This window comes from Canis aureus, chromosome 8 (genome assembly GCF_053574225.1).
Source record: "Canis aureus isolate CA01 chromosome 8, VMU_Caureus_v.1.0, whole genome shotgun sequence".
Classification (NCBI taxonomy): Eukaryota; Metazoa; Chordata; class Mammalia; order Carnivora; family Canidae; genus Canis; species Canis aureus.
In genome coordinates this window covers 65,763,508-65,787,438 of record NC_135618.1, presented here as the reverse complement: position 1 = coordinate 65,787,438, position 23,931 = coordinate 65,763,508, and the positions used below count along the sequence as shown (strand labels likewise).

Genomic DNA, 23,931 nt, shown 5'->3' with positions numbered 1-23,931 from the left:
GAAAAAATGCATAGCAAATGGTGCTGACGAGTCCTGTAGGTGTGAAACAGGTTTACCACTTAGGATGAGAACTATGGGCTGAGCTACAAGGAAAGACAAGTCTCCGGGTTCTCCTTGCAAACTTGTTAGTGGTTTGCCTGTGATGTGCGACACAGTCTGGTTTAAAGGTTATTTAACGGTAGGATGGGGGGCCTGGGTGGCTTAGCCAGGTAAGCAGCTGCCTCTTGGTTTGGGCTCAGGTCCGGATGTCAGGGTTGTGGAATGAAGCCCTCCGTGGGGCTGCTGGCTGAGCCTGGAGTCAGCTGGGGATTCTCTCCTCTTCTCCCTCTGCCCCTCCCCCTGCTCTCACGCGCTCTCTCTCCCCCTCTCTCTCTCAAATGAATCGTTTAAACCAACATAACAATCGTTCTCTTCTTTCTATATTTGTGGAGAGGATTTCCTGGATGGCAGGAGAAGGTTTTTGTTTTTTGTTTTTTGTTTTTTTTTAAGATTTATTTACTCCTGAGAGACACAGAGAGAGGCAGAGAGGCAGGCAGAGGGAGAAGCAGGCCCCCTGCAGGGAGCCCGATGCGGGACTCCACCCTGGACCTGGGCATCACCGCCTGAGCCCAAGGCAGACGCTCAACTGCTGAGCCACCCAGGCGACCGGGAGATTCTCCTTTTAATCTCCACCACCCCGCGGCGTCGAAGAAGCACTTGGCCAGGCGCGCCGTTATATAATCTCTCCCCCAAAATACTGCTCAATCCTTGTCCTTAGGACCTCCTCGTCAAGACATGGCACTTTAACCTAACAGACATTTAATTCGTCGGACGGACGGGCAAATTCCCAGGGATATGGTTCGGGTTTGTGTGTGTGTGAAACCCGGTTGTTCCACAGTCTGTACTTTGCATTCGTTGTGCAACTTGGACAAGCTACCTTTTCTATTTCCTTCTCCTTTCTTGGAGAAACCATGCGCCTCTCTTATGTCCTTGCTGAGTAGTAATCGTATCCCAGTGTGTTGGTGCAACTTGTCAAAGTTCAGTGACGTGCACACGTGCACCCTTCCCCGTCCTCTCCTGCTTGTGGAAGTCTCCGTGCCAAGCCGACAGACAGACCTCAGGGCAAGGAAAGGACCAGGGATCCAGGACGCAGGCACAGCCGCTGCTAGAAGCGACACGTCTCCTCGATTCCTCACGGGAGCGAAGACGACTGGGACATCGGGCAGTAGGTCCGGATGGTCAATCCTCTGAGCACGGTGCCTCTTACCCACCCGAGGAGGTGGAGACTTTCGAGACGTCCCCTAGCGTGTGGGCGCTTGGACTCCCGGGAAACAGAGTCCGGGTGTTGGTGCCGCTCCCCCAGGGGGCTCCCGCAGGACCCGGGCCGCACGCCGGCGCCGTGGTGCGCATGTGCAGCTCGGCCTGTGTGCGTGTTGGCGCAGGCGCAGTGCGGCCGCGCTGCTCTCGCTTCCTGTGCGTGCGCAGGTCACCGCTCGCCGCGGTTCCCAGGCTTCGGCCTCCGGCGGCCGAGGATTCCCCGGGACCTGCGGGGCTGTCCGCCGTCCGGCCGGGCCGGCACCCAGCGGGCGCGGGTCCGCGCGGGCCGGGCGGAGGCGCGAGCGGGATCCCCCCAGCGCGAGCCCCGGAGCCCGCGGGCCTGGGCCGGAGGAGCCGGGCGGTCGAGTGGCGGCGGCGGCGGCGGCGGCGGCGGCGGCGGCGGCGGCGGCGGGGCCCGGGTCCGGCCGGTTTGCGGCCGCAGGACGGCGAGGCGTCAGGCGGCCGTTTGGGGCCCCGGAGGGTGGTCGGCCCGAAGTGAGTTTGCGCGCTAGTTCCAGAGCCGGCGCCCCGGGAACGGCGGCCCCGGGAGGCGCAGGAGGAGCAGCCCCCGCCCCGGATCCCTCGCGAGCCTTGGGGCAGCTCGGCGGGTCCCGACGGGGTAGGTCGTGCGCTCGCGGGCCTCCTGGCGGTTGTGGATCTTCCGGGCGGCCAGAGTGCGCGCGGGCGGGGAGGGATGGGCGCTCCCCCGGGACGCGGGACTCGTGGGGTCCCGGCTTCCCGGGGGCGCAAGGGGCTCCCGCCTCCCCTTGCCCCGTCCCCCGCTTGCTGCGCCGTCGCCCTGTCCAGCCTGCAGACGGGTCTCTAAGCGCCCAGGAGTGTGTGCGGAGCCGGCTGCGTTGTGCCCTGGGGCATCTGCCGGTGGAGCGCAGGGCCGGTGTGCGAGGAGGGCCGGGCTGCGGCTGCCTGGTTGACAGAGGAGCCTGGGCCTGAGAAGGGAGGCGGCTTGTCCAGGGCGACGGGGTCCGTGGGTGGGCTTGCTCTCGGGCCTGAGCTCCTGGGCGCGCGTGCTGGCCGCCCTGTTAGTTTTCGTGATCAAAAGGTTCTTCGGTGTAGCTAGCGCACAAGCCAGTGAAGGGAGAGCATTTGAAAACAAGTGCGCCTTGATGCACCTTTACCCTGCTTTAGAGACCTGGTGTTTTCTGTTCCTGTGCATACGTGATTTTAAGTCATTTGAAGAGGTAAGGAAAGACGGAGAGAGCACCGTGAAGAGGAGGGTTTTTTTCAGCGTTAGTTTAATGAAGGCAAACGGTTTGAAAAATGAGCCGATGTTTATATTAACCATTGAAGAGTAACCCATCTAGGGCAGCCCGGGTGGCTCAGTGGTTTCACGGGTCCTTCGGCGGAGGGTGTGATCCTGGAGATCCAGGATGGAGTCCCACGTCGGGCTCCCTGCATGGAGCCTGCTTCTCCCTCTGCCTGTGTCTCTGCCTCTCTCTCTCTCTCTCTCTCTCTGTCTCTCTCTCTTTGTCTCTCTGGGTCTCTTGTGAATAAACAAATAAATAAAATCTTAAAAAGAAAAAGAAAGAGTAACGCATCTGATCACCTCGTGATACGTGGGAGGGACCCCAATTCTCTTGTACCTTTCTCTTTTCTCACATTTTTAGCCTCTTCTGAGTGTTCACAGGGAATGAGATTTCTTTGGAGGTATTATGCAGGATGACCAGTGACTTCTATCATTTCTTCTTCTTCCCCAGGTCCACCGTTAACAGTCTATGGTTTTCCAAGAGCAGCAGAAAATGAATGAATCCCAGGTGAGTTTTCCTGTGTCCGTGCTTGGTTTTGTAATGCATTTCAGCAGATTTATATGGGTCCAGATTTTAAAATGGGAGTATGGAAATAAAAGACGTTATCATGTAACATGCACTTCTCACCCTGTCAGATCAGCACCTGTTGTGCCCAAGATTGCGAATGCGAGAAAACCGCCAAGGAGCCGAGGCCGATGCAAGTACATGAGGGTTTATTGAGAAGCTCGAGCTTGGGTCCAAGTACACCCGACACAGCGGAGCAGGGACTTGGAACCTGAGGTGGGTTACGGCTGGGATTTTATGGGCTGATCTAGGGGTAAGGTGGGGTTTTTCAGTAAAGCGTGGGGGTGTGAGAATCTGCAGTAAAGAGGTCTCATGAGCTCTTGCTTCCTTATTCCGATAAGGGCGTGCTTTGTGGTTTTTCGTGTAGCCGGGGGAAGGTAGAGTTCAGTACCTGGTCACAGTGGCCTGAGACGGCTACCGAAGCTACAATGACTGTACTTGTGCCAGTGTTAAGCTTGAATGGCCCTAATATTCTCAGCCTCCACACACCCAGAGTCTTTTGTCGAGTTCATGTGTGCGGAGCTACCCCTATGTGGTGGGGCTACATACGTGAGTCAGGTGCCTGATAGTCCCAGAAAAGGAGCGTACCGTGCGTTACATGATTTGAATGGAGCGTAAGAGGAAACCATTTTTGTAACTTGTGGGTTTTAAAGATTTCTTCGGACTTGAGAAACTGTCTTTGTGAAATTGATGTAGTTGTGGGTAGCTTTCCTGATGATGATCATTGAATCATTGCAACCTATGACATGTTTGTTGCTTATCTAAACCGAGGACCTGGTACATATAATTTTTCCAGGCACCAAAATACCGTGATCCAAGGAGACATATTTTCATTGTTACTGTTTTGTCCAGGGGTAAAAGCTGAGTCGTGCGTGTAATGGCCTGCGCATCCTTCAGGTGGCTTCTGTTATTCCTACTTGTTCGGGTTGTGCAGTACATAATACAGCGAGGTATTCCCTAGTAAATATGCAGTCACTGCCGTTCCCATTTCAATTCTTAGCATCTTGATTTTGTCCTCACCCCTCTCTGGAACGTATTGCTACAGATTAGCAGTGACCTGGGCCCCTGGGTGACTCAGGCAGCTAAGTGTCTGCCTTTGGCTCAGGTTATGATGCTCGGGTCCTGGGATCGAACACTGAGTTGGGCTCCCTGCTCTGTGGGTCTGCTTCTCCCTCTGTCCCTCCCCCCACTTGTGTGTGCTCTCACTCTCTTGCTCTCTCTCTCACTGTGTTGCTCACTATCAAATAATAAAAATCAATCAATCAATCAATCAATCAATCAATAGCGGTGATCTCAGTACAGTCAGATGCATCAGACATCATCCAGCTCTTACCTCCCGTGATCATTCGTCTGACGTATTACTTCCACGTGTCTTTTCTTCGTGGAGTCTCCCTTTGCTTGGCTTTTAAAAAGGTTCACCTGCAGATAGTTTTGCTCTTTAGCTGATCAGGGGTGTTTGAAAAAGTAGGTGAGGGTAACCTGCAATACCTATTTTTCTGAGTATATAATATCTGGTGTTCAAAGTTTCGCCATCTTCTGGATGTGTTTGAGGTGGTTCTTTTCAATCAGGATACACAGAGACCACCCTCCAGGTGGCTAACTAAGTCTTTTAAATCATTTACTGATGGTTTCCTTGTATGTCTCTTATGTTACTGCTTTGTAATCTATGTTTTGAAGAAATTGTGTTTATCCTGTGTTTCCGGTAGTCTGGATTGTGTGGACCACGTTGCTGTCATTCTAACTTGAAGACTTTTGTCATTACCCATATGCCTTCTATAATTGGTAGTTAGCTCTGGACGTTGACCCAGTTCTGTTCAGTTCTTTTGCAAGACTTTGCTGCCCTTGACTCTCGTCCTCTTTCCCCTGGAGGCCCGTACCATCTTCCTTTGTTTTTGTGACGTTAGCATCCATTGGTTGATGTTCATTGCCAAGATCCCCCAGTTCTTTAGGGGAGACAAGGTGGTGGTATGTTACTTTACCATTTCTTTGTTTCCCAGCTAGAATACATTCCTAAAGAACAACATCTCTTTAAATAGTTCTGTGTTACTTACAGAGAGGATTATTTTCACAATATCCAGTAGGCTCCTAAGCAACTGGGATTTTTTTTTTTTGATTCATTTTGTTACCATTATGAGCTCATGGGTTTACACATATTTTAAGTATTTCAGTACATTGAAGTCGTTTCTCTCTTTGATGTCCAAGTGGTTCTGTGTTTGACCAGAGGAATCCCTTCAGATGGGTTTCTGAGTCCTTTTGCAACATCCTCTGTGTATTTGATAGCATTCGTTTTTATTCAGCATTTTATTTTGAAAAAACTTCAATCTTACACAACAGTCGCAAGGATCTTAGAGAACTTCCATGTTCCCTTTGCCCAGATACACCAGTTTTTTTACCTGTCCCCACATTTGCTTTATTAGCTCTCTTTGTGTGTGTGTGTGTGTGTGTGTGTGTGTGTGTGTGTCTGTATGTATATTTCTTACCTGAATCATTTGAGAGTGGGTGTCATCTGTCTTGTCCGTTTTCAGATTATGCCTGCTAAGATCAAGGATATTGATGGATGGATTGAATTCCGGAAGTGGAAGATTATTGTAACAGTCTCATGTAGCCAGTCTGGCTTTCTTTTGAGATGTGTTGGCATCTGATTTCACCCTTTTACTTTCAACCTATTTCCATCTTTATACTTCAAGTGCAGATAGTTGGATCTTGCTGTTTTTAAATCCAGTCTGACAGTCTCTGCCTATTAATTGGGTTGCCTAGACCACCTTACATGTAATCTGACTATTGATATAACCAGTAAGGGTTGTAGTCTGGTTTTGTTTTCTCTTTGTACCATTGGCTTTGTTTCTTTTTTCTTCTTTTGTGAACTTCTTTCAATGGATTGTGTATTTTTTGTGATTCTGTTTTACATCTCTTGCGGGGAGTTTAGCTCTAACACTGTTATGTTTTTATTGTTTTGGGGTTTCTGTTATGCAGCTTTAATATTTTACAGTTCATCTTCAGGTAATGTACTGTTTCACTTCAACTATAGTGAGCCTGTGGTTATTTCCATTTCTCCCCTCTTGGTCCTTATGTTGTTGTTGGATATTACTTTTTTTTTTCTTCTTTTTTTAAGACTTATTATTGATTTATTCATGAAAGACACACACACACACACACACACACAGAGAGAGAGAGAGAGGGAGAAAGGCAGAGACACAGGCAGAGGGTGAAGCAGGCCCCATGCAGGGAGCCCGACGCGGGAGTGGATCCTGGGTCTCCAGGGTAAGGCCCTGGACTGACGGCGGGGCTAAACTGCTGAGCCACCCAGGCTGCCCGGATATTACTTTCACAGGTAGAATCAATCCCCCAAGACATTGTGATTTTTGGGTAAAGCGTTATTTTTTAAGGAATACTAAAATAACATCGTTGCCATTTCTGGTGCACTTGGTTTCTTTATGTTTTATGTCTGTCCAGATTTAGATCTCCTGTCATTTTCCTTCAGCCTGAAGGACATCCTTGAACACTTTGAGGCTTTTTTTTTTTTCTTTTCCAATATTTAATTTAAATTTTAGGTAGTGAACATGCAGTGCAGTATCGGTTTCAGGAGTAGAATTCAGTGATTCATCACATATATAAGACACCCGGTGCTCATCACAACAAGTGCCCTCCTTGATACTCATCCCCTATCTAGCCCCTCCTGCAATCAGCTCCCTCCATCAACCCTCAGTGTATTCTCTATCCTTAAGAGTCTTATGGTTTGTTTCCCTATCTCCCTTTTTCCCTCTTCCCATATGTTCATCTGCTTTCTTCAATTCCTCATATGAATGAGATCATACGGTATTTGTTTCTCTCTTACTTTGCTTAGGTTAGTATAGTGTACCTCTATCCATGTCATTGCAAATGGCAAGAGTCCGTTCATTTTGATGACTAAGTAGCATTCCGTTGTGTATATACACCGCATCTTCTTTATCCATTCACTACTCAATGGACATTTGGACTCTCTTCATAGTTTGGCTGTTGTTGATAATGCTGATATACGTCAGGGTTTCTTTTAATGATGGGCGGAGACAATTCAAGACAGCAGAACCAGGTGGTAGGTTTGAGAGTGCTTTAATGGGGAGCGCTCCCTGGTGTGGCTCCCTGAAGCCGCGCCCAGGCAAAGTGCAGGGGTGTTTATTTTTTTTTTTTTTTTTTTTTTTTTTTTTTTTTTTTTTTTTAAAGATTTTATTTATTTATTCATGATAGTCACAGAGAGAGAGAGAGAGGCAGAGACACAGGCAGAGGGAGAAGCAGGCTCCAGGCACCGGGAGCCCGATGTGGGATTCGATCCCGGGTCTCCAGGATCGCGCCCTGGGCCAAAGGCAGGCGCCAAACCGCTGCGCCACCCAGGGATCCCTGCAGGGGTGTTTATAAAGAGTTTTTGGCGGGAAGATGGGGCCAGGGCGGCATTCGGGTTGGGGCAAGGGTTACAGGGTGGTGGGCGTCGGGGGTGGGGTGGGGTAGGGGGGTGATCTGTGTTTTGTAAGCTAAGATAGTGTAGGGCAGCAAGGCAGCTTTGGCAGGAAGATGGGGGTGGGGCGGCAAGGCGCCTTTATTGGGAGGTTGCTGGCCTCGGGTGGGCTGTTTTGACGTCCCCAGTCTCACCAGCCCAACACTATAAACATCAGAATGCTTGAATCTGTATTTTTGCATCCTTTGGGTAAATAGTTAGCCAGTAGTGCAATTGGTGGATCCTAGGGTAGCTCTATTTTTAACTTTCTGGGGAACCTCCATACTGTTTTCCAGCATGGCTGCACCAGTTTGCATTGCCAGCAACAGTACAAGAGGGATGTTGTTTCTTGTATGTTTAATTTAATTTGGGGTTTCTGACAGGTGTTAGTTGATATCTCATCGTGGTTTTGATATCTTTCTCCGGTGATGAGTGATGTTGAGCATCTTTTCATGTGTCTGTCTTCTTTGGGTGTCTTCTTTGGAAAACTGTCTCTTCGTGTCTTCTGCCCATTTCTTAAGTGGACTATTTGCTTTTTGGATGTTGAGTTTGATAAGTCCTTTTTTATAGATTTTGGAACCCTTTTTTTGGTGGTTGTTAGGATTATTTATTTGAGAGAAAGAGAGAGCACAAGTGGAGGGAGGGGGCAGAGGGAGAGAGAGAATTCCCAAGGTGACTGAGCTCTGAGTACAGAGCTGGACTTGGGGCTTGATCCCAGGCCTCTGAGATCATGACCTGAGCTGAAATCAACAAATGAGCCACCCAGGGGCCCTGGAACATTTCTTGTAGTTGCTAATGAATTCTTTCAGCTCTCATGTCCAAAAATGCTTTTGTGTGTGTGTGTGTGTGTGTGTGTGTGTGTGTGTGTGTGTGTTTGTGCCTTGGTTTTGTTTCAAGGCAGCTTTGCTGGTTTATCTCCTGTACTTCAGGCATGTTCCTCTACTGTCTTCTCGCATCTGTTCTCTTGCCGCCTGTTCGCTATTTCTTTATTGTTTGGAACCATCATCTTGTTTCTTGCATCATTTCCTTGAGGTCATTTGAGCTGTTTCCTAACCTGCCTTCACCTGCCATCCTACAGAGGCCTAGAGCTTCCTAAATATACATTTTAAATCCTAGATGTTTCATAAGTCGTGTCTGTTTCCAAGCTGTCAGAGTGTTTTTCCTCTTTGTTTCCATGTCTGCACAATCTAGTCTCTCTGCTACCCTGAGTCCATCAACTGTGTGTCCCACTTCTTAATGTTGTCCCTGTTCTAGAGCTGCTCTAATTAGATTTTAATGTCCCTTGCCCTTTTGACCTTGGTGGTTTCACTTTCTGAAATCGCTCCATGCCTATCAGCTCATGTCATTTACTAGAGTTGCAACCCCACCGCAGCACACGCGCGCAAGTGCGCACGCACACGCACACACAAACACGGTTTTTCCTTTGGCTTCTCTTTCCTCAGTTGCTCACTGTCATTAGGTGCTCCTATATAGAGACATATAGGTGCACCTATATTCATATCCTAAATTTCTCGCATCACCTGGGCTATTCCAAATCCCTGTGAGCACCCCATTACTTCAATCCTTATCTGTTTAACTTCTCCGGTATCTCCTGTGATTGATCTGTCCTCAAATCTGTATCTTCCCTGACCACCTGAGTTCTGACAGACTCCTGACCATAGCCAATGTGTTGTGGAAGGAATTTGTCTGGGTCTTCTGCCTGGATCCTGGAAGAGAGCTTCTAAATCTTTGGAATTGCCTAAGTGATGGGAGTGTTTGTTATCCTGGTAGGCCTCTTGGACCAAACCTGAGTTGATGCTAAGGATAGGGGCCGGCTATATCAGGAACACCAACAGGGTTGGGGCTTTTGAACCACTTGATATCAGCCCAATCTCTAGCGGAAGGAAGGGAGCCTGAGATTGAGTTCAGCGTATGGCCAATGATTGAATTAATCACACTCCCATAATGAAACTTCAGTAAAAATTCCGGTCACCACACTTGGGTGAGCTTCCTGACTGGTGATACACATGTATGTATGTGCCAGGAGCATGATGCATCCTGAGGACACTAAAGTGTTCTCTGCTGCTACCGTTGCCCAAGATGGTTTTCTCCAAAATGCAGGATTCATGTCATTAGCTCTTTCTTCTCCATGCTTATCTTATTTGACAGCTTTAGCTCCTCTTATCTTATTGTGCTTCTCAGAAAGTTCTCCAAAGCCGTCATTTCTATGCAGTTGTTACCATTTCATCACACACTGTTTTTTTTCTTCTGCCACAAAAAAACTGGAATTGGGGGTTGTGCAAAGGACGCCTTCTGTGATTGAATATTGAACACAGAATGCTTGTGTTCCCTGCACTCCTGGATCTGCTTGCCTTGGACCATCTCCTGGAATGCGTAATCTTGCCGAGTCACCTTGCCTTCATTGTAAATTTCAGATTACTGTCTAGGTCCCCATAGCGCTATCTTCCTTTTCTCCCCCCTTTTCTCCCTCAATATCTTCTCGTTTCCTACTTAAAGACATTAGCTCAGGGGGTGCCTGGGTGGCTCAGTTGGCTAAGCACCTGCCTTCAGTGGAGGTCATGATCCCGGGGCCCTGAGATGGAGCCCCAGGTCAGGCTCCCTGCTCAGTGGGGAGTCTGTTTTTCCTTCTCCCTCCGCTCCTCCCCCTGCTTGTGTTTGCCCTCTCTCTCACCAAAATAAATAAATCTTTAAACAAAAGAAGACACCAGCTGAAGATCCTCCTTGTCTTCAGTTTTTTCTACATGAAAAATAACTGAGAGTTAGTTTTGAAAGTTAAGAAATGTGGCTGACATCTACGGAAGACCCACAGCAAATATCATCTCCATGGGGAAAACCTGAGAGCTTTTCCCCTAAGGTCAGGAACACAGAAGGTATGTCCACCCTCATCACTGCTGTTCAACACAGTACGAGAAGTCTGGGCCTCCACAGACAAGATAAAGCAGTAAAAAGCATCAGAATCCGCAAAGAAGAAGTCAAACGCACTTTCTGCAGATGCCATGATACTCTACATGGAAAGCCCCAAAGATTCTACCCCAAAATTGCTAGAACTTGTATAGGAATTCAGCAAAGTGGCAGGAAATAAAAATCCATGCACAAAAACCAGCTGCATTTCTATACACTAAGAATGAGACAGAAGAAAGAGAAATTAAGGAGTCTCCCCCGTTTCCAATTGCACCCCACACCGTCAGATACCTAGGAATAAACCTAACCAAAGAGGCAAAGGATCTGTACTCAGAAAACTGTAGAACACTCATGAGAGAAATTGAGGAAGATACAAAGAAATGGAAAAACGTTCTATGCTCATGGATTGTAAGAACATATGTTGTTAAGACATCTGTGCTACCTAGGGCAGTCTATACATTCCGTGCAATCCCTGTCAAAATATCATCAACTTATTTCACAGAGTTGGAACCAATAATCCTAAAATTTGTATGGAACCAGAAAAGACCCTGAGTAGCCGCCAAAGGAGTGTCAAACAAACAAACAAACAAAACGAAAAACTGGTGGCATCACGATTTCAGACTTCAAGCTCTGTTACAAAGCAATATTCAAATGACAGCATAGTACTGGCACAAAAACAGACACATAGATCAATGGAACAGAATAGAGAATGTAGAAATGGACCTTCAACTAATCTTCGACAAGGCAGGAAAAATATCCTGTGGAAAAAAGACAGTCTCTTTAACAAACGGTGCTGTGAAAATCGGACAGCCACATGCAGAAGAATGAAAGTGGACCATTTCCTCACACCATACACAGAAATAGACTCAAAGTGGATGAAAGACCTAACTATGAGACAGGTGTCGATCAAAATGCTAGAGGAGAACACAGGCAGCAAACTCTGTGACGTCTGCTGCAGCAACGTCTTATGACACATGTCTCCAAAGGCAAGGGAAACAACGGCAAAAATGAACTATTGGGACTCCATGAATATTGAAAGCTTTTGCCCAGCAAAGGAAACAGTCGAGGAAACCAAAAGATACCCAACACAATGGGAGAAGATATGTGCAAATGACATATCAGATAAAGGGCTAGTATCCAAGATCTATAAAGAACTTATCAAACTCAATACCCAAAGAACAAATAATCCAACAAGAAATGGGGAGAAGAAAAAAAAGGTGCTCAGCAGTTGAGCACCTGCCTTTGGTTCAGGTCATGATTCCAGAGTCCTGGGATTGAGTCCCACATCAGGCTCCCTGCGAGGAGCCTGCTTCTCCCGCTGCCTGTGTCTCTCCCTCTCTCTCTGTGTCCCTCATGAATAAATAAACAAAATATTTTTAAAACTCAAATGGGCAGAAGACATGAACAGACATTCCGCCAAAGAGGACATACAAATGGCCGACAGACACATGAGACTACGCTCCACATGCCTCGGCATCAGGGGAATAGAAATCAAACTACACTGAGATACCACCTCACACAAGTCAGAGTGGCTAAAATTGACAAGTCAGGAAATGATAGACGTTGGCAAGGATGTGGAGAAAGGGGGACCCTTGTACACTGTTGGTGGTAACGTAAGCTAGTGTAGCTACTCTGGAGGTTCCTCAGAAAGTTCCAAATAGACCTACCGTATGACCCGGCATTTGCACTACTGGGTATTTACTCCAAAGACACAAGTGTAGTGATGCAGAGGGGCATCTGCACCCCAATGTTCATAGCAGCAATGTCCACAGGAGCCAAACTATGGAAAGAGCCCGGATGTCTACAACAGATGAATGGATCAAGAGGACGTAGTGTGTGTGTGTGTGTGTGTGTGTGTGTGTGTGTGTGTGTGTGTGTGTGTGTTTGTAATGGAATATTACTCATCCATCAAAACGTGAAGTCTTGCCATTTACAGCAACATGGATGGAACTAGAGGCTATTCCACTAAGCGAAAAAAATCATCGAAAGACAATTATCATATGATTTCACTTAAACATGGAATTTAAGAAACAAAGAAGAGGAGCATAGGAGAAGAGAGGAAAAAATACAAGACGATATCAGAGAGAGACACAAACCATAAGTGACTCTTAATCATAGGCAACAAATGGAGGGTCGCTGGAAGAGAGGGGAGTGGGGGAATAGGACGACTCTGTGATGGACATTCAGGAGGGACATTAAGGAGGGACTGGGTGTTACATGAGGCTGATAAATCACTGACCTCTACCTTTGTAACCAATAATCCATCATATGTTAATTAATTGAAGTGTTTGTTTTTTAAAAGAAGAAGAATATGGAGGCCATGTCCTCTTGAAGAGAAATCAGCACTATCCACCTTAATCTAAAATAAATTCTTGACACATAGTCGTAAATATTAAAAAAAAAAAAGGAAAGGAAAAGAAAAACGTGGCTAAATGACCACATCCCCATTAAGCGACAGTATCATTGAACAGTGAACAGATGAGACTGATTGTGATGACCACAAACATCATGAAGGGAAGAAGACATCTCTTTATTATGATTCCCCGAGAGACACCTTTCAGTGTCCTCTTTAATAACCTAAAATAACATACAAACATGTCATCAAGGCAAGTTAAAAAATGACACCTGGTTCTCACAGTTTAATAACGAAGACTATCAAACAAACATTTACAGTTAGAAGAACATGAGGGAACTAACCCGTCTGGTTATAAGTATAACTGATGTATTATATAAGTATAATAAAAACAAAACCTATCCAGAATATGTAAACAAAGTTATAGTTATGCAGCAGCTGAAATCTCATCACAAAACTACGTTGGAACAGCATATGTTGGAAACTATGACTGTTTCAGAACTATTTAAAATAAATACGTAAATAAAAACTAGAGAAACAAGTATAATCTAAGGGCAACATTTTCAAAATGAACAACTGAAATTCCTGACGTATGTTTGGCTGTCACAATCCTTTGGGTTCTAATTTTATATTTTTGAGGTAATTTCCTCCTCACCTTTGTCCCAGTGCATGAAAAATGGGACCTCCAACCTCTACCTCAGCAGAGATTCAAATTAAGTAATGTGAAATATTTGATGGTGGCCCAGGAGGGGATGGACGTGAAAAAACCCTGGTTTCTTTTTGTCTCTCCATGGACTCCTCCATGGACTCCCAGCTCCTAGGAGTACAACACGATAACTCCATTGAGCTCGTTCTGGAAGGTCCTGGGTTCTTCTAGATTATCTGTGAAAGAAACTCCTGTGTTCCTGACTTCCTACTGAAAACGTGCGTCTCCCCGGGGCTCAGGGATCTGCAATTGAGAAAGAGAGGAAGGACGTCAGATTGTAAGGAGGCAACTCTCCAGATATAGAGATTATTCACCTTCTCAGTTCATTGTAATCAGAGTTGAGACGAATTTATAAGTCCACTTTATCCCTAATCATTCGTTCTAAACCCCAGTTCATTTTCAAGTATGACTTTTGGACTTTGGTGATCCTGGCTCCAAAAACTTCTTCATGTACCTAAGAACAGGCCCAGTCATCTACTTTATAGCCAGGGCTCTAGGTGATTCTGTTCAGGGACCAAAACAAACAACCTTGAGAGGATGTTGCTTTAGACTGGACACTCACCTTGGTCCTTTTGTGCTACTTAGAGTCTGAACTAATCACCATACCGCAAACATCACTCACACATCAACATCATGAACCATGAGTCCAGATGCCTAATCCCCCATTCTAACCCTACATCCCGATGTTCAACCATAACACCTAGTCCTAAAGTTGGTCAGTGCTATGTGGTCTGAATGTTTGTATCCCACACGCACACCCCAATCATATATTGAGATCCTAACCCACAAGGTGATGGTGCTAGATGGGGCCACTGGGATGATTAGGGCATGGGTGGGGCCATCTTGAATGGGATTAGTGCTCTGATAAAAGAGACCCCAGTGACCTGGCTCTCCCCTTCCACCATGTGAGGACACAGCCAGAAGGTGGCAATCTGCAACCCAGGAAAGGTCTGACCAACCCAGTAAAGGTTCTGACACTCTGATCGCAGACTTGTCCCCTCCAAATTGTGAGAAATAAATGTCTGTTGTTCATAAGCCATCCATCTACTCTGTAGTCCTCTGATGTAGGAGCCTAAATGGACTAACAGAGCTATAGTTCACATGAGTTAAACCCAATCTTTACTTAATCCTCTACCCAAATCTATAAGTTTATGTGTCGATCACAATAAGCCATGCTGAAACTATTATTTCTTAAGCTTCACTTGTTCTGACAAACTTCCTTGACCAAAAACCTGAGGGGAAAGGTATAATGGAACAAAATGGGACACTGGTCCGGAAGCAGGCAGGGAACATGAAAAATGCACAGGCAATCTGTCCGTAAGCAATGTGCTTGAAAGGAAATTTGGATGAAAGCATAACTAGACATAATTTCTTTTGTATTACTAGATAGGTCGACTCTTCCATCAAATATCCTACTGTTAGACATATACTTTGTTGTAAATAAGTCCCTGTGGTTGATACCTGTGAGGGATGAAAGGCCAAAAATGAATTAGAAAGTCTGGGGATCCCCGGGTGGCTCAGCGGTTTGGCGCCTGCCTTCGGCCCAGGGCATGATCCTGGAGTCCCGGGGTCGAGTCCCACATCAGGCTCCCTGTGTGGAGCCTGCTTCTCCCTCTGCCTATGTCTCTGCCTCTATCTCTCTGTCTCTCTCTCTGTCTCTCTCTCTCTTTCTCTGTGTCTGTGTCTCTCATGAATAGATAAATAAATTTTTTCCCTAAGATTTTTACTTATTTATTCATGAGAGGCACAGAGAGAGAGAGGCAGGCAGAGACCCAGGCAGAGGGAGAAGCAGGCTCCACGCAGGGAGCCCGACGCGGGACTGGATCCCGGGTCTTCAGGAGCACACCCCGGGATGCAAGCGACACTAAACCGCTGTGCCACCGCGGCTGCCCTGGATAATAAACTCTTAAAAAAGAAAGAAAGAAAGTGAGTACACAATTTATGGAATCAATTGAAAACTTACTCACTTTCCACAGAAAATCAACATTTCATGAAAGCTATCATTTGGGCCCCATTGCCGTGAATGGAATTATTTCAGCCATGCCTCTGTGACAAACTGGTTTTCCCTAGTCTGGCCCCCACACATCTCCCTGAGGTCATGCCTATGTGTGGTTGTGAGCATGTGGCTGGGACCTGAGTCAGCGTCTGGCTGCGTGGCTGCTCGACTTTACAGTGTGTGGGAAGGCTCATGTGTGGGGCAGGGGAGAGGAGCGTGGTCTAGCAATTGGATTCCTCAGATTTCCTCAATACACAATAAGTCATGGTGCCTGGACCCGTGAGGACACAGACATACCTCCCCTCAGGCCGATGACCTCGGGCCTCCATGGTCCCTCTAGGGTATGAGGGTGCGATCTCGCCCCCACACCCACAGATCTGGATCGAAAGCCTGGATCTGGAAGACAAAGAGATCCCTGAGAAGACAACCTCCAGGTGGACTCCCCCTCCCTCCCACTCTGCAGTCTCGTCCTGAATCCCATGTCCCTCCATGTCCCCCCCCCTTCCATTGTCCCACCCCAAATCCCCACAGCCCACCCACCTCCTCGCACTCTTCCCTGGACACCCTGGTCCTCCAGCCCATGGATCGGATGAATTGCAATCGCAGTTTGTGGAACAAGGGACGCTGGGATCGGTTCTTCCCATAAAGGAATGAAAAGATGGCTTGTTTGGGGGCCTGGTTGTCCTCTTCCATATCATTGGCCAGGTAGCTGGAGAAAGACATGAGGTTGCTGGTCAGGAGGAGCAGGACAGGAAGGACCCCCCACCTGAGCTCAGCTTCCCAGAAAAGATGCAGTCGGCTTCCTACCCAGCGTCGTAGAGCGCCCCCCAGTCATCAAGAAGGCACGGCTGGGCAGAGACTTCTCCCGCTTTGAGGAGAAAGACAACTCACCCAGAAGCTTGAGGGCATATGCTGCTCTGTTTTCCCATCCCTGAGCCCACCCCCTTCCCTTCAGCCTGTCTGTGCACACCCCTGTCGCCCTGTGGAGCAGGGGCATGTATACAGCTCCTGCTCTATTTCTGTAGTCCTGGCTTTCCTCCCAAATGACTAATATAGGACTGGGTTCATGTAGGTGCAGTAATTCAACATGCACTTCTTGTTTCTCTCTTCCCATCGCCTCATGCTCCCTGGCACATCAGATGTACTTTGTAAGTTTTTGTTGAATGAATAAATGAATGCTTTCTCTCACGGTCAAGGGCAATACTGATTACCTCCTCGTAGACCCGACCTAACTTAAACATTTGCAAAATGTAAGGAATTGTCTGAGAGAAGAGGGTAGTGAATGAGAAATAACGGTGGTCCAAAATGCCCATGAGACTAGAATTTTAACAGAAGTGCTACTAGGGTGCAGAAGTCAGGGAGGTTAGGGGGGCATCTGAAGATTTTGGGGTTGGAATCAATCTTGAGGAAAGGTCGTTTTCTTCAGGGAGACGTGCAAAATCACCTAGACAGGAAACACAGTACAGAAACGGAGGGAAGGGTCCTTGGAAGGATGAAACACGAAGAGGGTGCACAAGTTGGACGGAGACGAGGGGGTTGGAGCTAAGCTGGAAACTCTGACCTTGACCACTAGCACCCCTGGCCCATGAGATTGTTATGGAGCGCAGAGCAGGAGACGATGCTTTGGAAAGACTTCAGGCATATAGCACCCACTGGCTTGGGACGGATTTGTAAGAAACACCAGCGGGAGCCTTTACGACAGATCTGTGCTATGTCTTGAGGCTGAATTGAGGCATTTGTGCTGGGAATGCAGAGGAGGAGGACAGTTATGCTTGGTATTGCCATGGGAAGAAGACAGATCTCAAGGATCAGAACTGGCTGCTGCTTGAGCCTAGTTGCTTGGGGCAAGGCAGCGTCTGTTCTTTCCTTCACTCCTCTTTGGAGAGTTTTTGTTTCCTTCTCTTCAGGGGGTCTCTTAGCTGATGTTAGGGGCATTTGTGTTTGCAAATAATAGTATAAAAAACCCCTATACTCTAATTCTACTGTTTTTATACACAGACTAAACAGCTCAAAAAAAAAAAAAGATAAATGAATAAATAAATAAAACCCGCAAGATTTAAAGAGTTACAAACAGGTTGAAAAAAAGAGCCGAACGATCAGAGTCCCACTTCTGCCCTCCTTCCTCCCAGGTTATTGACTACTGCTGATGGATGAGGCGAAATACTCACAGTGCCAGGAAGAAATGAATTCGCTGGTACTGCCAGGAGAAGAGACCAGCGCGGCTAAAATAGGCGATGACCATGGACAAGAGATACTGGCGGAAAGAGGAGAAAAGCCGTCATAGAAGGGTCCCATCCTGGGAGAGGAAGACCAGTGAGGTGAGGGGACAGGAAGCTGGAGCAGGTGGTGCCTCTTTGACATGTTGGGTGAACCTGCTTCTTTGGTGTCAGACAGTTGGTTACAAACTGGGGAAGGCAAGGGAAGAGTTTCAGGTGCTCCCAGGACGGGAGGTTGTGCTGGTTTGAGGGCTTGTGTTTAGGACAGCCAGCTTCAGGAGGGTCTTTGATAAGCTGGAGCCAAAGGAAGCCCCCCAAGAGCAGAGAGGCAAAGGGACTTAAGGTAGCAACAGCCAGAGGGGCACACCTGGTGCTCAGGTCCCAGGGATTCTGCAAAAGCCACGAGGTCCCCGACCAGAAGTCTTGGTAGGCATGAGGTTGGAGAGAGGGTTGAGGAGGCTTTCCCCTGCCCCAGGACAGGTGTTGGAGCAAGAGTCTATCTTAGTGGAGAACAACAATACCTTGTCGGATACTCTCAGATCTTTGTCCCAGGCCAGAAATCTTTTAATGACAGGATCCTCTGTGAAAAGAGGGCAGATGTCTGTCAAGTTGGCAACTGGAATGGGGTTACTGTGGGAACGTTCCAGAGCAAAGAGAACAGTACCTCCCCTGGGGAAGTTTCAGGATGTAGCCAAGGGTGAGGCTGATGGGCAGAGGGGAGAAAAGACCATGGACTGGCCAAGAAAAGTTGGCGGCTCCCCCTTGTCGGGTGACTGAGAGAGAGGCAGGTGTCAGCAGTGCATCTGCAGGATGGGATCTGAAGTAAGTAGTGATGCTGTCTCATCATGCATGGATGTGCCACTGCAGAGACCATAACATCATCCGCTGTCATTTTCTCATTCCACAGTGGCATCGGGGTACAAAGATGGCCTGTCCTCCCCTCCCCGCCCCCGCCCCGACCCAGCCGAAGGCACTTAGATTCAAAAGGCCAGTAAGCGCTAAGATGTCTCAGGAGTGCAACTGCAGCTAAGCTTTCTCATCCCTCTGTCATTTTTAAGTGTCCCCGATGAGGGGTCAGTATGGAGTCCTCCAAGGATGGGGAGAGAGAGCTCAGCGACCTGCAAAGAATTATTTTCCGTTGGAAAAGCGTCGCCGTTGGAAGTTTCTAGTGTTTTCAGGAAAAAAGAATAAGGTTGGAGGGTGCTGTTCCTACCGAGCAGCCTGTTGAACGCCTCGTGGTGCTCAGGGAGCACTGAAGATAGCCGCTGTCTCTTCAGCTTCATCTTGAGGCCACTCAGTGTCTCCACCACCCAGATGTCGTTGGCCTCAGGGGCTGTCTCCTCATCGGATTCGATGTCTCTCTTCCTTCCGCGGGACTGAGGCAAGGGGCAGGGGTCTGCAAAGGGGGCTGAGTGAAGAAACCAGGCTACAGTACAAAGCTTCTTCTGTCTTTGGAATTCAGCCACGCTTTCCACACCCCCAAACCCAAACTCCCTCTTCATTTCTCTGTGGCCTCATAGATGATTGGCCTCTCCAAAACCACCTTTCATCTTTGTCCTTCATTCATATGCATTTGCCCCCATTCATCTTTGCCACTGTTTCATACCCCCCACCACGCCCTCAAAACTCTTCCTCGTAGATCATTTCTCCCATGAGGATAATGGGATAATTTCCTGTCTTCCTTTATCTCCTCTTTGGATGTCATCTCCTAACCCTCCTTCCTTGCTTCCTGGGTTTTCCTTCCAGTGCGATACCCTTGTCCCCGGCTCCCGTGCTCTCTTCTCCAACCCCTGGCTTTCTGAATCTCTCCTGTCACGTGCAGTCTAGTCAGACACACCTTCCTGGCTTCTGTACCCATTTGTACTCACTAGTCAAGCCTGTCAAGTCCCTTCTCCCTCCTGCTTCCTCACCTGATGGTCCTGGGCTTTCTTCATCTACCACGGCCTCCGGGGGGTACCCTGATGTGCTAGGCTGGGGGCTCTGGCCCTCAGACTGGGCGGACGGTTGACAACTGGCCATGATTTCTCCCAAGCTCTTTGTGCCCTCCCAGGAGACTCAGACCCTCCTCTTCTCAAACTCCCCTTCTGGCTTCTGGGTGAACCCAAGCCCTGTTATCCCTTCTCTAAGCCGGGGCCAAGCTAGGAGTATGGACATGCCCTGCGAAGATGCTCTTGTCCACCTCCGTTGCCAAGAACCATGGAGTCCAGTCTTTCCAATCAGGAAGGTCAGAAGCCTCTGATGTCATGCACCATTCCAGCCTGGCAGCCATTTTGAAGGAAGACACGTGCAACTGCGAGACCGAGGTCCACTTCTGGAGTTCAGGATCAAGGCTATCTCAGGTCGCCGATCCAGCCTGCAACCGTCCTCCAAAACTGTCCTCGGGGTGTCTGGATCACTCTACTCCTCTCCAGCAGATGCGGGGCTCTCTGCATCCTTCTATTCCTGTTTCACGGTGCAGTCTGGCAGCAGAGGGAGGAAACAGACGAGGGAAGGTAAGATCTTACAAGAGTGAAATAAGTATGTAGGGAAGGTCCAGGCACATGGACTTGTTGGATTGAAAAGTTAGTTTACGTCGCTTAATTTGGCAGAGCTCTCTCACTTGTTTTACTGATGCTGTGTTGGGGATTCTGTGCTGGGGGAGCGTTCATGCTCTACTCTCCGGTGTCCCTGAGCCCGAGAGGTATTTTGAGAGCCTACTCCTAGAAAATTGTACGTGTGCTCCCACACACATCAGATGCTGTCCCCGACTTCAGAAGTCCGTGGATCACCCAAAACCTGCCCCTTGATTGCAGTTAATCAGCTCTAGCTTGCATGTAAAATTTTGAGCATGTGTATTACCCTTGACCTAGGAATTTCACTACTCCTTGTGTATCCTATGAATAAACTGTGACGTGCCCACAAAGGCTGAGTGGAAAAACCTCCAATTGGAGGCAGAATCTGTTTTATTGAGAAGGTGGGAAGCCCCCAGGAGCACAGATGCAGTCACAAAATAACTGACTGGCTGTCCTGTGGTATCAGGGGAAGCTTCTTCCACACCTCGTACCTCCTTCCTCTGCTTTTCACCTGGGCATCTGAGTCTTGCTTGCTCTTTCCTTCTTTTGGTGATAAAATAACACAACATAAAATACAGCATTTTAATCACTGGTGAGCGTATCATTAAGTGGCCTTAAGCACATTTGCGTTGTTGTGCTGCCATCAGCAACTTCCGTCTCTAGAACTTGGTCATCTTCCCTCAAACTGGAAGTCTGCACCCATTGAAGCCCCATATCAGGCTCCCTGCTCATGGGGCGCCTGCTTTCCTCTCTCCCCGCTGCCTGTGTTCTCTCTCTCTCTCTCTCTCTCATTCAAATAAATGAATGAAAACTCAAGAAAAAAAAAAAATCACACAACAACAACACCTGCCCTCTCCACTAAGTCACAGCTAGCCAGGGGCTGCTCACCCTGGCCTGTCATTCTCTAGTGAGTAATGGTTTCTGTGTTTCCCTTCTGTGACCCTTAAGACCTAGAGACACCCTAGGAAGACGGCTTGCAGTGCTAACTCACAGAACAGAACTCTGGGATGGGGAGACGGGAAGAGGTTCTGGATACCGACTTCGAAGATCTGGTGTCTGAAGCTCAGTGTTAAAGGTAAATCTTAGTCTTTGACTTTTATACTCCCCTGCACCCCGGCTGACATATACTTGGTGGGTCCCAAAGTCAGGTTAAGGTGTATCGTCTGTTATTATCGCCTCTTTGAAATGTTCTGAAATGGTGTCTACTTACCAATTTTCCCATGTTTGTTTGCAAATCTTGTTTTCAATCAAAGATCTATCCTTTATAAGACATTTGCAGGAGGAATGGCTCCTCCTTTTCTTTGCTGCGTTGAGAGAGCAGGGTACTAGGATTTGTTTTCTAGAAACAAGGATTGTGAAACCCAAAAGACCAAAGCGGACCCCAGGATTCACTTCAGGTGTTTTGATTCAAATCCTGTAACCTATTCACTCTGTCCCCTTCTCTGTCTGCCCAGACTCCTGAGGATAGACAATCTGGAGGACATAAAGCAGGAGATAGAATACCTGGCTAAAAGATGGGGGTGGTGGGGAGGTGGGAACGATATGGTTTTGTTACAAAGCAGCCTGTGCCCCTAGGCAAATCCTTCCTTCTTCCAGGCCCCCGTTTCTTCACCTGTAAACTAAAATACTTAGATAAGATAATGTGTAAGCGCTCTTCCCTTACAGCATAACCAAGGCAGTGAGAGAGCCAATTTGACATGACCAGGTGTACAAATGCTAGGGTTCAATTGTGTGCCCCCTCGCACCCCCACCACCCCATTCATGTGTACCACGCCCTGGTACCTCAGAATGTGATTGTATTCAGTGGTGGGGTCCTTATGGAAGAAACCAAGGTAAAGTGGGGTCTGTAGCATGCTGTCCTTTATGAAGGGAAAATTGAGGGGGGGGTTGGGGGGCGCAGTTCGTTGAGCATCCAACTCGATTTTGGTCCAGGCCCTGCTCTCAAGGTTGTTAGATTGAGCCCCACATCAAGCCCCAGAGAGGTGTCTGTTCCACACCCGAGAGGGGTGTCTGCTTCTCTCTCCTCTCTCTCTCTCTCTCTCTCTCTCTTTCCCTTTCCCTGCCCCCCCCCCCGTTTGCCCCTCCCCTGGCTTGCTTGTCCTCTCTTTGTAAAATGAATGCATAACTTTTTTTTTTTTTAAAGGGAAAATTTGGACGCAAACATCCAAGTACAGAGAAGAGAATGGGATGACACAGGGAGAGAAGACTGACATCTACCAGCCAGGGCGGGAGGATGCAACAGCCCCTCCCCCACAGCACTCAGAAGGAACCAGCCCTGCCCACACCTGAATCTCAGACTCCCAGCCTCCAGAACAGTGAGAGAATGTATTTTTGTCGTGCCCACACCTGAATCTCAGACTCCCAGCCTCCAGAACAGTGAGAGAATGTACATTTGTCGTGACAGCCTGAAAGCTGCCTGGTTTGTCTTACTTTGTTACAGCTTCCCTGTAGGCAGATCCACACAGTATTTTTGAAGAAGAGGGAATTCAGATTTGACAGTCACTTTCCTGATACTTCTGCTGCCCCTTTCCCCAAAGCAAGACGCGTCCATGTCCGGAGGCTTCAAAGAAGAACGGGTTCTTTCACACAGATTAGAACCTTGAGCTTTCTTAGCCTCTGGCATTTCCTGGTCAAGGTGACTGTTCATTTTGGAAAACATGGTGGAAAGACTTCAAGAGAAGAATGATTTACAAATCTTGAAGATGGGTGTCAGTTAGCTTAATAAAACTGATGCATTAAAGAGAGAAAAATAAACGGGAGCAAACCGAGGCAACTACTTAGGAAATTAAGGGTGGGAAAGGCTTCTTCAAAGACAGTGTCTAAACAGATGAAAAGTATGAAGAGGAAGTGAACGATTTGAACACAGAAACAATATACATATGACAGAAAATAAAGTAAAACATTAGGTTAAAAAGATCAATGACTTGGGTCGCCTGGGTGGCTTTTTAGTTGGGTCTCTGCCTTCTGGCCAGGGCATGGTCCTGGGGTCCTGAGATCCAGATTGGCCCCCGTCGGACTCCCCTGGGGGAGCCAGCTTCTCCCTCCACCTGTGTCTCTGCCTCTCTGTGTGCATCTCTCATGAATGAATGAATGAGAGAAAGAAAGGAAGGAAGGAAGGAAGGAAGGAAGGAAGGAAGGAAGGAAGGAAGGAAGGAAGGGAGGAAGAAAAAGAAAGAAAGAAAGAAAGAAAGAAAGAAAGAAAGAAAGAAAGAAAGAAAGAAAGAAAATAAAGCTCGATGATAAATTGGGAGAAATATTTGTGTTTTTTCCAAATACAGAAAGAGAAAACTTTTTATTTTAAATACTAATGAATGGGGATCCCTGGGTGGCGCAGCGGTTTGGCGCCTGCCTTTGGCCCAGGGCGCGATCCTGGAGACCCGGGATCGAATCCCACGTCAGGCTCCCGGTGCATGGAGCCTGCTTCTCCCTCTGCCTATGTCTCTACCTCTCTCTCTCTCTCTCTCTGTATGACTATCATAAATAAATAATAAAAAAATAAATAAATAAATAAATACTAATGAATGAAGAGATTTTAAACAATATGAAATGATGCAGGTCTGCTGCTTCTGGCCCAGACGGACACACGAGGTGAAGATTTGCCCTCCCAGGTTAAA

The 23,931-nt window shown here is 47.6% G+C and overlaps 1 protein-coding gene and 1 long non-coding RNA gene across 4 annotated transcripts; one reads left to right on the top strand and one right to left on the bottom strand.

Annotated features, from left to right (window-relative positions):
* The first annotated feature begins 1,692 nt into the window (after positions 1–1,692).
* On the top strand, positions 1,693–23,474 carry LOC144319511 (uncharacterized). Of its 3 annotated transcripts, none has more exons than XR_013385332.1 (7): positions 1,693–1,915; positions 3,012–3,068; positions 3,197–3,341; positions 17,679–17,867; positions 18,824–20,257; positions 21,266–21,392; positions 22,461–23,474. It is a non-coding gene; the product is annotated as an uncharacterized LOC144319511 (long non-coding RNA). The 3 variants fall into 3 exon arrangements; XR_013385330.1 differs by having other exon boundaries at positions 18,673–20,257; XR_013385331.1 differs by lacking the exon at positions 1,693–1,915 and adding an exon at positions 2,024–2,495 and having other exon boundaries at positions 18,673–20,257.
* LOC144319507 (speedy protein E4-like) lies at positions 11,401–20,505 on the bottom strand. Its single transcript, XM_077907706.1, has 7 exons — positions 19,676–20,505; positions 18,979–19,173; positions 18,287–18,345; positions 17,718–17,803; positions 16,090–16,258; positions 15,847–15,945; positions 11,401–13,796 (listed from the first exon to the last, which is right to left on the bottom strand). Exons 1-6 carry the CDS (start codon positions 19,782–19,784, stop codon positions 15,886–15,888), a joined length of 678 nt encoding a protein of 225 aa, XP_077763832.1. The 5' UTR covers positions 19,785–20,505; the 3' UTR covers positions 11,401–13,796; positions 15,847–15,885.
* Positions 23,475–23,931: the final 457 nt, after the last annotated feature.

Excerpts from the sequence above, each read along its gene's own strand:
- LOC144319507 (XM_077907706.1), bottom strand. The coding sequence starts at position 19,784 with ATGGCCAGTTGTCAACCGTCCGCCCAGTCTGAGGGCCAGAGCCCCCAG. Across the intron at positions 17,804-18,286 it reads ATCTGAGAGTATCCGACAAG|TATCTCTTGTCCATGGTCAT; the intron begins GTATTGTTGTTC and ends TCTTTCCGCCAG. Across the intron at positions 16,259-17,717 it reads ATTCATTTCTTCCTGGCACT|CTACCTGGCCAATGATATGG; the intron begins GTGAGTATTTCG and ends GTCTTTCTCCAG.